We start from the raw sequence: 14,344 nt of genomic DNA on the forward strand, positions 1-14,344 counted from the left end.
CTCCCACACTCCAAAGACATGCTGGTAGGTTACATAGTTAGTAAGGTTGAATAAATTGGCTTCTGTCCAAAATTGGCCCTAGTATATGAATGTGAGTTGGGGAACTTGGACTGTGGGCTCCTTGAGGGTAGGGACCGATGTGACTGTGAGATGTATTTGTAAATTGATGGAGCTATATGGGTACCTTAACCACTTGCTTACTGGGCACTTAAACCCCCCTCAGTCCCAGACCAATTTTCAGCTTTCAGCGCAGATGCACTTTGAATGACAATTGCGCGGGCATACAACACTGTACCCAAATGAAATTTTTATAATTTTTTTCCCACAAATAGAGCTTTCTTTTGGTGGTATTTAATTACAGCTCGGAGTTTTATTTTTTGCTAAACAAACAAAAAAAGATGCAAAAAATAAAAAATAAAATAATGTTTAATAGTTTGTTATAAAATTTTGCAAACGGGTCATTTTTCTCCTTCATTGAAGTGCGCTGATGAGGCGGCACTGATAGGCTGCACTGGTGGGCACTGATGGGCTGCATTGGTGGGCACTGATAGGCTGCATTGGTGGGCACTGATAGGCTGCACTGGTGGGCACTGATAGGCATAGTTAAGGCGGCACTAATAGGCACAGATAAGGCGGCACCGATGGGCACAGATAAGGTGGCACTGATGGGCAAAGATGGGCACAGATAAGGTGGCATGGATGGGTGGCACAGATGGGTGGCACGGATGGGTGGCACGGATGGGCACTGATAGGTACCACTGATAGATGGGACTGATGGGCACTGATAGGTGGCACTGATAGGTGGCTCTGATAGGTGGCACTGCTGGGCACTGATGGGCGGCACTGCTGGGCACTGGTAGATGACACTGATGGGCACGGATATGTGGCACTGGGGTGCAGCACCTTTGTTGAGGCAGATTGTGGGCACTGCTGGGTGGCACTGTGGGCACTGCTGGGTGGCACTGCTGGGTGGCACTATGGGCACTGCTGGGTGGCACTGACGGGGGCACTTACTTTTTTTAATGTGGCACTGGCAGGGGGCAGGTGGGCACTGGCAGGGGGCAGGTGGGCACTAGCAGGGCTGGCCATGATCGGGACTGATGTCTCGATCACGGCCGCCGGTGATCGGCTGTTTCTTTTTCTCCTCGCGCTGCCATCATTTGGCTATAGCGCGGATCTCAAGTGGTTAAATAAATAATAATATAATAGATGAGCATCTTAATGAGATGTAATGTATAGGGATAATTGTAGACATGCACACTCACTCTGGATTGACTGGTGTCTTTATGTAACTATGTGGTGCAGTTTTATTTAGAATGGCACACTAGTGTACAAGTAGGTGCCAATGGGCCTACACTGCAGCGTAGTTGGAAAAAAAAGTCCAGGTCTAGTTTTTGCTTATAGGAGCCTTATGGAATTAGAGGAAATACATGTATACTAAGATTATTCTATGGTCTGATTTATACAACTATAGAGGTGGTTATGTTTTTTATCATTGTATATGTCTTGTATATGTGTTTTACATGTAGTTTTCTTCATCCTTTTTGACATTATTACATTTTGCTATTTTGATATGTACAGATTCGTTCACAAATTTTGGAGATGATTGAGCTATATCAGGTTTTTTACTTCTGAGTTACACATATATGATTTTTGCCAAGAGCTGCTGCTCCATTCTTTTTCCCCTCTCTACCCAATTGTGAGAATATATGAATTTTTCTTGCTAGTATTTTGATTTTTATATTTATATTCATACTTAGCGGGTCCATACCTCGAGGGTCCTTCATCTTTAGTGTTACATCTGTTTTTTCCTACATTGCTGTTAGATGGCAGCCCATTGACAATGAACTAGCTTACTTAATTGAACACACGTTAACTTGCAAAATACCATCCCATATTAATGTGTATGCAATAACACACCACAATGGAATGACATAGGTGGAACAGGATCTTAATAGTTTGATCAACACTGCTGACCATATGACGTATTAACTATAAGGACTTAGACCCCATACACGCTATTAGATTTTCTGCAGATTTGTGTCTTCAGATTTACTAAAACCATGTAGTGCAAGGACCTGCCTGATTGCATACACATTGAAACTCTTAAGGTTTGACCTCATATTAGACAAAAATCTGCAGTGTGTATGGGGCCTAAGGACGAGTTAAGGTTTGTGTTGAACACAGTATGGCCCGAATCTGCAGGAAACTGAAACATTATATCAGGCTGCTGGCCCAATCAGCTGCAGCCATGGAAATCCCTGCTGCGCAACCGCACATACCAAAAGGAGCAGAGATGCTGGTGACATCATTGTCCAAATATGGTCATGTTAGGCCAATGATGTTAACGGATCTCCATCCCTTTGTTATACGCAGCTGTGAGGTGGAAAATTCCACAGTTGCAACTATTTCAGCTGGCAGACTGATATCTTGTGACAGTTCTCAGCAGGTTTCAGCACGGAACAAAGATTATCCCCAATGAGGACTTAAGAGGGGGCTTCCCAAAATGGCAGACAGTGGGGGGTGATTTGCTAAAAGTGTTACACACAGAATCTAGTGCAGCTGTGCATAGTAACCAATCAACTTCTAGGTTTTAGTGCCGGTTCAGTCTGGGGCGGCTTCAAAGTCACCCAACTCTGAAACTGCCCCATACAGTGCAACTTCAGTGCAGGTTGCAAATGTTTTCTGTAATAAAAGTCAATGCAAATCACTCTGAAGTCGCCCCCAAAAGTTACAGGAACCCTTTTCTAAGTCGGAGCGACTTGAGCCGCTCTGATTAGAACTGTTCCATTGCACTGCAGCGAGTGCAACTTGTCAGGCGGCTAAGTCTTCTGACAGGTCGCCCTATGTGTGAACCATGCCTGATTGTCAAAGCTGAAATTAGAAGCTGATTGGTTACTATGCACAGTTGCACTAAATTCTGTGTGTTCCATTCCAGTTTCAGTAAATCTCCGCCAGTATGTGCTTACCATATGTTTACAGAAATTTCTAGTTTAATAAACCTAGCTGCTACAAATTCCCACTTTCCAGTGGGGGATATCTTGTTCTTTCTATATAATTGGGATGTTGGCAACAGACATCTGTTTCTGTAATAGTGGAAACATCTTCTTTCAAGTGTCCTTCTATAGTGATAAAAGGTTTTTGGCAGATGTTTGACAGACGCAATGCAGATCCTTACATTTATTTTTTAAAAGTGTAAGTATCTGAATTCGATCTGGCTTCAGCCTATTGCAGTCTCTGTGCAGCAGGGTTGGATTGTGAGAGGAAGAAGCAGCACAAGGATCAGTACATGTGATGTCAAGGATCATGCAGATAAGAAAGCAGATTGACAGAGAGATGATCTCATCGTTGTGCTTCTTCTCCTTTTACTGTCCAGTCACGGGCTGGGAGGGTCAAGGATGACCTGGGCTCCACAGAAGTGGGCTGAATTATTCTGGCCCTCAGACTGAAGACATATAGTGGCAGAAAAAAGTACTACAAGTGAATATTTATTTGATCTTTTAACCCTTTCACTGCCAGGTCTGTATGTCGCACGGACCTAACAACAGGGGGAGGGGGGGTTTAGAGCCACCAGATATTGTGTAAATGTGACAAGCAGGCTTCTGCCTGTCAGATGGAAGCATTCAGGCAGTTATGCTGCCAGATTGCTTCCACACATCCCTGGTAACAGTGCCATCCACCCATGCGTGCCCCCGCCATTTATCCCGGGCTCTGCTTATCCATCTGCGGGCCCGGGACCAACATAGCAGCTGTCATGCAATATGTGGAATAGCACCAATATAATTGTATTATCATTTTAAAGATAAATACAATTTAAAGGAAACTTTAAACAGCATTTTATAAACGTGAAGACATCCTGAGCCAGGAGCTGGTGCAGAATACGTGTACATGGGGTGGCAGCCATGTTTACATACATATGCTTCATGGTTTTGCAGGACTACGCAATTGCTGTGCTTTACTCCTCAAGTAAGTCTATAAATTGGCCAATTCAGTTAAGCAAATCACTCTATATCTATATATCTATTTCTTTTTTATTTCAGGTTCAGGTATCTATCTATCTATATATATTTATATGTACTTAATACAAAAGTATGCTAATTCAAGTTTTTATAATGTGAACATTATTTAAAAAAATACTCAAAATTTAGATAAAATTCAATATGCATTCACTAATAATACACTATACTTTCATTTTATTTGAAACCACTGCGACATTATTATTATGTTTGATTAAGGACATTTTAACATGGGTTTTCTCTTGGGAAACAGATACATTGTTGTATTTAGTTCACTTTAAAATAGGAAAAGCATTTAAAAAAAATAAAGTAAGGAAGGTCTTTAAGTTAACCCCAATCAGTTTTGTTTTTGTCACCTGTGTTCCATTGGGGAGATTTATATCTACATCCTGCCCCAAAACAGGAAGTAAGAGGAAGTTCCCCCAAAGTGTTCTCACCAGGATCACCACAAATAATGCCCCCCACTGAAAGATTCCCCTTTATACCTTTCTTGGTCACAAACCACAATTTGGAATTTAATTTTACTTTAAAATAAGGAGTGTGAATTTCTCTAACGGGGGGGCCAATACAGCAATAAAAGCCTGACAGATGTTCTAATCCCTCTCCACGCTATCCATAACCAAAAAGAAAGCCTTTTTTGTTTTGAATAGAGTGGGTAAAGATTAGTAGCTCCATCTGGCTTTTATTGCAGGCTGCAAGAGAAAGTAAATGTAAATTTCCTAAGCCAGGACAAATAGCAATAAAAAAAAATGCATAGTTTTAAACAAAAACTTGCATTGCTGGAACTTCACTTTTGTGATCACCCGGTCTATGAAGATGTGCAACTTACCCAAAAGCAACACTGCAAGTATTAAAGCTTGGTTCACACCTCTGCGTGCAGTGACAACGCGCTGCTCTGTGAAAACACGCAGGGCTGCCATTCATTGTAAATGGCACCTCATGCATATAAAATCGCAGTGCATATGCAGGAACCACAGTGAAATTGCAGGCACAGCAGCCCATTGAAATTAATGGGCTCCCATGCCGGAGCAAATGCGTCCCACAGAATCACACATATGTGAACCTAGGGTCAAAGCTCAGAGTAGGTAATATGAGATTTACATTAGGATAATATGGAGTCAAATTACCAAAAATTAATGGTTTAGCCAAATGTCACAGTTACCCAACCATATGCCATATGTTGTATAGCAAGAATTTGAGGGAACAAAAAGAGAGTAGGAATATACTGTATATGTAAACCTCTTTTCCTTTTAATACTAAATCAAAATAAATTGATTTAATTATTGTCATAAATATAAATAATTATTTGCAAAAATCAACACTAACTTGCCTGAGCTCTCACATCTAAGGTCTCATCTAAGGTCTCATGCATACAGGATTTATTTTTTATTTTTAACCTCCCCTGGACGCTTTCGCTTCTGGTGGTAATAAACAGTTTAAAAAAAACAGGCTAAAGCCAAGTTTTGCACACGCGTTTAGGTGTGTTTAGGCACGTTAAGTGTTTGTGCGTTCATTAATTCCATTGGCCACAATATTAAAGTGATATTAAAGGCAATTAAAAAAAAAAAAAATAACAAACATGCTATTCTTAACTGCTCTGTGCAATGGTTCTGCACAGAGCAGCCCCAATCTTCCTCTTCTTGGGTCCCCTGTTGGCATTCCTAGCCCCTCCCTCCTGTCGAGTGCCCCCAGAGCAAACAGCTTGTTATGGGGCACCCAAGCAGACTCGTCTTTGCTCTGTTTGTCCAATCACACATAGAGCCATGGCTTAGGTTGCCCCCTCTCTCTCCTCAGTGGCTCCCTGGCTGTAATTGACAGCAGCGGGAGTCAATAGGAAGAGTACCTGGAGAGCCGAGGTTCTCTTGCACATAGCTGGATCACAATGGCTTTTTTACCTTCATGCCTTGAGCCTTTGGAACCACTTTAATTTATTCTGACTATTAGAATGAGCAAACGCACAAGCACTGAAGAGGTCTAGTGTTTAGGCATGTTTACACGTGTTTTCATGCTGATTAGGCCCAATCAGTCTTGTAGGGAACTATAAGCAGAAAGTAGTAGTAGGCATCAAGAACCCTTGTTGTTTTTGTGTGAGTTTCCCTGTGTCTATTAAGGGCACAGGGTGACCGAGAAAAGGATGGACAACTACTTAATGGACACTGAGAATGTGGTTTTGATTACTTCAGATGGGACAGTAATATTTATCAACAATATCCCTCAAGAAATACATGTAGACTATTCCTGGTTTATTTGATTCTGAACTACTGTATACATGTCATTGAAAGAGTTGGTCACATTGATCCCTGTTCCATGGTCTTCAATGTAGGAGCTGGACAGTCTGCTACAGAGGGCTCCTGCTATAGTCTGTTCTCTACTAGGCTGAGGAGGGGGAGATCACTGTTTGTATTGTTAATTGTGTTAATTGGAACACCTATTGTCTCTGCTAGCAAACCCTTGTGGGATGTTTTATACTTGTAATAATATGTATTGTTTTAGTGAGTTTGAAGTCAGCAAGCCTGACCTGGAATGAGACCTCTGAGTCATCCAGTTGGCTAATTAACATAATGTTTATAGTATATGTCGGTTGTTAGAATTATGTTTCTGATTACAATTTATATTGTTAGGGTAATATAAGGTACATATGTTGTGTGAGTTTGTCAAATAAATGTGTTCCATGTTCATATAAGCTATTGTCGGCTAGTCTTGTACGTTCGGCTATAATATCTGATATCGATGTCTAGACTGGAGGAAGCGTTGTACTGACAGAAGCTGAATGTGGGTACAGGGTTCTGTTCCAGTGTAAGTATCGTAATTTGATCTTGTTTCAACCTATTGCAGTCTCTGTACAACAGGGTTGGCTTGTTAGAGGAAGAAACAGCATGGCAGCGCATGGATCAGTACATGCGGATAGGAAAATAAAGCAGATTGACAGAGATATGATCTCATTATTGTGCTTCTTCTCCTTTCATTGTCCAGTCACAAGCTGTGGAGGGTCCAAGATGGCCTGGGCTCAACAGAAGTGTGCCGAATTATTTTGGCCATTAGACTGAAGAAATCTAGTGGCAGATAAAAGTACTACAAGGAAAATCTATGGCTTGATAATGAATATTTATTTTATCTTTTAACCCTTACGCTGTCAGGTCTGTATGTCATACAGACATAACAGCGGGGGGTTTGGGTTACATACATTTACAGTGGCTACAGCCACTGGAATTGTGTGTAAATCTGACAAGCAGACTTCTACCTGTCAGAAGGAAGCATTTGGGTGGCTGCGCTGCCTGATTGCATTCACACATCCCTGGTAATGGCACTCTCCCCTATGCACTCCCCCACCATATATCCCAGGCTCCACTTGCCCATCTGCAGGCCTGGGACCAACATAGTAGGTGCCGCCAGGTAGAGGGGGAGGAGAAGAATGGAGACAGGAGTGGGAGTGGGTCTTTTAGACATGGGTGTTTCATTAAAGAGAACCTCTAACCAAAAAATCATCACATAGAGATCTTTTTGTCCCCATGTGAAAAAAAAGTAAGTAAAAAAAAAAATGTTAATAGTAAAAAATGAAAGTTACACCCCCTAAAAAAAATTCAAGGCCCCTCCACCCCCACATATTAGCAGGTATGAATGTAAATGGACACGGCGGGGCGCCTATGCGTGAAAACACTGTTTGCAATACATATGTTACATATCGCCACACACACCATAGTGAGAGCAATATTTCTAACATCAGACCTCCTCCATAACAATAAACCGATGACTTATAAGAGGCTTTTAAACTGTTGCCTATGGAAAATATAGGATACTTAAGATTGTCGCCATTTCACAGGCGCATGCAATTTTAAGGTTGGACATGTTGGGTATCTGTTTACTCTGTGCAACCTCGTCTTTTAGATATTACCAAGAAATTTGCTTAACTTATTATGTTTGTGTGCCCTAAAATTAGCTTTAGCTTTTTTTTTTTTCTATTTTACTGACATTTCGCGTTTTCTAGACTTTTGCGGTAATATCGTGTGACATTAAAAAAAAATGGTATTTCCACTATTTTATTCTCTAGGGTGTCTGCTTCCAGAAAATGTATAATGTTTTGGGGTTCATAAAATTTTCAGGGCTAAAATGATTTTTTAAGCATGTACGCAAAAACACCCAAAAACTTTTATGGCAGCGAGAGTTAATGGGGTATTCATTTTTATTGTGTTGTTTTTGACTCCAGTTCTGCTCTACATTCAGTGATGAATGATGCAAACATACTGAGAAATGAATTGCATACACTTTAAAGAAAGCTAAATCATTAGGATTTATTTGTTATGGCTGTATTTAATCAGGTTCGTCCATGTCATTTTCAGAGACCAGCAGTCATAAAGTTTAATTCGAAAAAAAAGCAATCCTTTTTTTTTGACATACGCAACATGTATATCTGTAAAGCGGTGTCACAATAACCCACACCCACCTGTCACTCCTCCCACCAATCACTGTATGGCATGCTTTCCCAGTCCTCCCCTGTAACAATCATAGTTACCTTTGCATCTGGTGCCCCCGCTTCTTCTCTGATCAGTAGTAGGTAGCTTTGGCCCTCCACACTGATCTCTTTCTTGAACTGATCACCTGAATAAAGATAAAAGAAAATATAAATGAGATGTTAAAGACACAATAGATTCTAAACTTCATGTAAGCAGACTGATTACACTTAAGACCTGTACACACAATGAGATTATCGGACAAACGATAGTCCGTTTTTTTTTGCATGCTAATCTCAGATCCAATCTGATAAGTTTACTAAAGTCACAGAAATTCCCATATTCTTCAGAAGTGATGTCATGTGTTGTAATGCATTTGTATTGCATTTTCGAAACGATAGCTATACTGATTAAACGAAAATCTTACGATCTGGCATTGTACAAAAAAATGTTGTGCATGTCCCATAGAATAATATCAGATGAGTTGTCACGATCGGCTCTCGAAAGCACTGTACTAACAATCCGATTATCGCACGGTCGCTTCGAAAGCGTTATTTTCCGTACGATTTTCTGATCATGTGTACAGGGCATTAAGGCTCGTACACACTTAACGCACATGCTATAAGAAAATCGGGCGAACGTTTTCATATGATTTTCGTATAGTGTGTGCACAACTTTCAATAGCTGATCCTGAATTTTCATATGAAAATTCCCAAAGGGACAAACTCCAAAATTTTTCTCATTTGGGAACAGAACGAAAGATTTTCATTTAATGTGTATTGTTTTCGTACAAGAAAAATCAGAAAAGAAAGGCTGCACATTATCAGAAACAATAAACGAAAAAAAAAACCTTAGTCGTACGAGAATTTTCGTATGAATATTCGTTCATCGGTTCCAATTTGCTGTGAAACATTGAGAAAAATCGGATGAATGTTTGCCCGATTTTCTTATAGTGTGTACCCCACTTCATGCATTTTCCTGAAAACTATTGGGAAAACCACCACATTTACATTTTATTTTATAGCTCAGCTTTTAACAGAGCTCAGGCAGAAAGAGGTGAAAGGATGTGTCGCTGCCATCTGTCATTATCCATACTCATATTGTCTAGCCGCACACCTCTGAACAGCTAATAAACAGAACTCTGTCACTTCACTGCACATGGAGAGCAAAACTGCTCATTACTAGCCACTAGTCAGACTCAGCCTTTTGTTCTCCAACTGCCACTTTCCAGTGCAAGTTTAAATTGCACCTGTGTCCAAACTGTGGATGTTAAAGCTTTTGTATACTCTTAACAAGCAATAAAAGAGCTGTAAAGCAGAACTAAACCCTCTGATCTGTTGCAGCCAAGGAAGCTGCCATCTTAAGCCCCGTACACACGATCAGAAAATCGTACGGAAAATGCCGCTTTCGAAGCAATCGTACGATAATCAGATGGTTCGTACAGAGCTTTCGAGAGCCGATCAGGACAGTTCATCTGATATTATTCTATCAGACATGCTCAATATTTTTTTCTTACGATGCCAGATCATACGATTTTCATCTGATCAGTACAGCTATTGTTTGAAAATGCAATACATTTTTTATTTATTTTTTTATGTCATAATGTAGAGTATAAGATTTGAGCCCAGTCTTGCCACAAAGAGTTAATCCAGCTCTGAGAAATCCTCTTTTATTGTTCAGTGAGATAAATCTTGACAAACAGAGAAAAACTTTGTCAAATCCTCCCCCTTGCTGTGACTGACAGGTGATTTGCATATCTCGTGCACTAGCCTAACAGACGTGCATTATTTTTTAATTCCCTCCCACTCCCTTCTTCTGCTGCTCTGCAAGGATTGGCTGTTCCACACCTCAGCATGATTTGGCATGCTGAAGTCATGTGGGGACTTTTCTGGGTTTTGACTGGATGTTAGTGATCATAGCAGAAGTTCAGTGTAAGAAATAAACAGGAGAAAATGAATGTTGATAAGGGGAGTGTAGAGGTGGGCAGGGAATCTACTGACATCACGACTCCACTCACTGAGCCCTGGAAAACAGACCCACCCACAGAATCTGCAGTTTTTCAGGTCTCATAGCAGACAGAGGGGAGACATTTGACAGATAAGTATACATGCAGGAGGCATGTATATCCTTCTAGATAACCAAAATTGCAGGAGTTTAGAAAGGATAAGAGTGGGTTTACATCCACTTTAAATTCTGTTTTAACTACTTGCTACCCAGGCCAATTCTGACACTTAACACCTACGTGAAAAATCATAATTTTTTTGCTAGAAAATTACTCAGAACCCTCAAACATTATATATTTTTTTTAGCAGAGATCCTAGGGAATAAAATGGTGGCCATTGCAACTTTTTATCTGGCACAGTATTTTCGCAGTAATTTTTCAAATGTTGTTTTTATAATTTTTTTTGCATAATGTGAAAGATGATGTTACGCCAATAAGTCCCCACATCTTGCCTCTAGGCTGGGAAGCCTGAAAAAAATAAAAAATAAATATCCTGGATTCCTAGCAAAGGCAGATCCATATTTTTATAAATGCAGAGGCCGGGGGCTATCTGGTTCGCTGAATTCTCTATGATCAACTTCCAGCATGTACCGATTCATTCTCCCTCTTGACGATCGTACAGGCGAGCTGGGAGAAGCACCAGCGGGATGGTGGGGGAATCCTCTCCTGCTGCCTGTAAGAACGATCAAGCAGCTGAACAGCCACTATGACTGTTTTACGGTGCAGAGAATTGCTGGCTCTAATAGAAGATATCTAAATGATGCCTGTAGCTGCAGGCATCATTCAGATATCCCCACTCAAAGTTGACGATGTCATATGACTTTGTTGGGTGGGAAGTGGTTAAACACCCTGTCACTGACCTCTCTAGCTGCTTGGATTATAAAATAATCTATCCACAAAGATCACAACAGAGACTGTGTGTTTCAGTTTGTCTCTAACTATTTAAAAGCACAGTATGTCTGTATTTCATCCATCCGTTTTCTGATGAAATACGGACATACATGCATCCCTATGGAATAGCGGGCGTCAGCGGATGAAAATCCGCTGACACTCGATATCATCCCTCCCCGCTATGGTCCGATTATGCAGACGGAGGAAAATCTATTCTTCTATCTGTCTGCAGAGTGGATCGGATGAACACAGACAGGCGGTCCGTTTTCATCAGATCCCCCCATAGGGGAGAGCGGAGATCTGACAGGGTGGTCCCTGCACAGTGTGCACAGTGTTCACACTGTACCTGATGACAGGGAGTAGACGATCAGTGTGCTGTCATTAGGCAGAACGGGAAGATGCTGTTTACATCGGCATCTCCCCGTTCTTGAGCTCCATGACACGACTGCGGGTAGTGGCACAGCAGTGGTGACTGCCGTTGCTATCAATCAAAGTCAGCTAGCCATCAGGAGAGAGAGGGGGAGAGGGCGGGGTCGGGTTGGGGCTCCGTGTCTCAATGGACACAAGGAGCTGTGACTCGGCTCAGGTGCCCCCATAGCAAGCTGTTTACTGTGGGGGCACTGAACAGGAAGGAGGGGTGGGGATCACAGAAGAGGGACCCGAGAAGAGGAGGATCCAGGCTCTGTGCAAATTCATGGCAACAGAGCAGGTAAGTATAACATGTTGATTATTTTTATAGGAAAAACAAAATGAGACTTTACAATCACTTTAAGAGGACAAAGTGCTACATGCACTTTTTCCTCCCGGGATAAATAAAAATCTGTTCAGTGAGACTTCGATGATGATTGAACAATGAAGAACCGGCAGCAGCAGCACACTAAGCAGGTCATCTCACTGCTCTCTCTTCCAATCATCAAGCTCTCTTTTTTAGATTCACTGTCCTATCTAATGCTGTAAAGACTGACTGGGTTACAGTTCTGTCTTTTAAATTTCTTATGTACAAGAGGCTACAGGGGGCTAGTACCAAGGCCTTCAAATTAACACATAACCGGATTAAATGGCAGTCTTCTATATCTGCCAACACTTTAAATAAATTAGGACAATTTGTTCTGAAATCCTAGTTGACCAATACAGTAATATAACACATCCTATGTACAACAATCAATGTATAACTGTCCAAGTGTCCCCAAGTTAAAATGAAAATGACTGCATGGTACAAGTTGGTGTGACGATATTTCATATGATAATGAGGGATAATGACAAAGACCAGAGCCAGGCTGGCAACCATGGTATTGTTGAGAAGTATGTTTTGTCTAAACAATCTCTTTAAGCTCTTCAGCCGATTGTCACACCTATTTACAAAAATTTAGCTAAAGCCACCAATACCGAAGCATGCTTAGAGTAGAAAAGGGAAAACGATGTTATGATTTATGAAAAATTGTAGCTGATTTCTTATTTCAGATAAAAGCATTTTAGAACTTTCAACTCCCCTATGTGATGCAGTGCAGTGGAACTGGTCTATAGTATATCACTAGGGTTAAGTTTAGATGTGCAGTTGGGGGTGTTAAAATTCTCAATGGAGCCATCTTTTAGGCGCCTCCTCGCTGCATTCACTGTGATTAACTATGGATCTGCACCAGAAGAATTTTTTTTTAAAGGACATGTCAAAAACTGTGCATGTGTGTGCACATGTTTTTATTTATTTTTTAACTTTTTTGGTGAATGAGTAGGGGTACAATGTACCCTGTACTCATTCACATGGGGGGGGGGATCTGGGGCCCCCCTTGTGAAAGGGGGCTTCCAGATTTTGATTGATAATTCACCACCTGTACCACCACAACCACCAATCCAGGGTTGTGGGGAAGAGGCCATTGTCCCCATTAACATGGGGACAAGGTGCTTTGGGGGGGGAATCCCTCTACTCCAAAGCACCCCCCCATGTTGAGGGCATGTGGCCTGGTATGGTTCAGGAGGAGTGTGGTGCTCCTTTGTCCCTCCCTTTTTCATGGCCTGCCAGGCTGCATGCTCGATTAAGGGTCTGGTATGGCTTTTGGGGGGACCCCACCTACATTTTGGTTTTGGGTTCCCCTAAAAATCCATACCAGACCGGGTCTGGTATGATTTTAGGGGAGGCAAAATGTTTTCTTTTTATTTTGGCATGGGGTTCCCCTTAAAATCCATACCAGACACAAAGGGTCTGCCATTCTTTAGTTTACATTTCAGCTTTCAGCTGGGAAACCCACTGACAGCTGATGAGTTCTAAGTTGTTAAAAACATGGTGGCCCTTCTGCTTAACAACCAGCTTGTGCACAGCTGCGATTTCTACAGTTTCACATTGGAACCACACCCGGCAAACAGAAATCGCGATATGAAATTGGCACGTGAATCGCACTCAAAACGGATGCAATTTGCACTTCAGCAATGGGAACGAGGCCTAAAACTAGCATAATAGGACATAGGTGCAGATCAAATTTGTGCCACTGCTACATGAACACAACTGACACTGAACGATGGCTAGAGTCACATCTGCTCTTCTATGTAAAGAAAAATAATCAGATGTCAAAAGATTTTGGATGGAAACGGCGACATTAGATTTAAGGAGTCCAACCCACTTCTTTCAGGCATAGTTTAAATGATGACAGGAAGTTGTTCAGAATTCAGAATGAAATTAACGGAATTCCTAATCAGTTCCTTTCCTTCCTTCATGTAAGCCTATATGTACAGGGTGACTTCATTCCTTTGTGTCACTCTCCATCCATGGCTGGTTACCTCCCAACTTCAGAGGACCTCCTAATCTCCATGGCAACTAAAGCTAGAGACTAAGAAAGGATGTTGTCATAGCGCGTCCACTGTTCAGTAACCATGGAAACTAACAAGAAAAGAAGCTACAGAGGAATAAAGCAAGACGTGGATGAGTACAGGCCATCAAATGTAGCTGTTTTGAGTCAGGACTGGTGTTGTACAACAATTATTCTTTTAAAATGCTT

The 14,344-nt window shown here is 41.4% G+C and overlaps 1 protein-coding gene across 3 annotated transcripts in view; it reads right to left on the reverse strand.

The window, feature by feature from the left end:
- Nucleotides 1-14,344, reverse strand: part of AGAP2 (ArfGAP with GTPase domain, ankyrin repeat and PH domain 2) — a 423,211-nt gene that overhangs the window by 96,762 nt on the left and 312,105 nt on the right. For all 3 annotated transcript variants that reach the window (XM_077483649.1, XM_077483648.1, XM_077483647.1), the window contains exon 4: nucleotides 8,527-8,612. In XM_077483649.1, coding sequence (XP_077339775.1) covers nucleotides 8,527-8,612 — 86 coding nt within the window. The remainder of the gene's footprint in view (nucleotides 1-8,526; nucleotides 8,613-14,344) is intronic.

This window comes from Lithobates pipiens, unplaced genomic scaffold (genome assembly GCF_037356315.1).
Source record: "Lithobates pipiens isolate NorthernLeopardFrog02 unplaced genomic scaffold, aLitPip1_a1.2 Scaffold_16, whole genome shotgun sequence".
Taxonomy (NCBI): domain Eukaryota; kingdom Metazoa; phylum Chordata; class Amphibia; order Anura; family Ranidae; genus Lithobates; species Lithobates pipiens.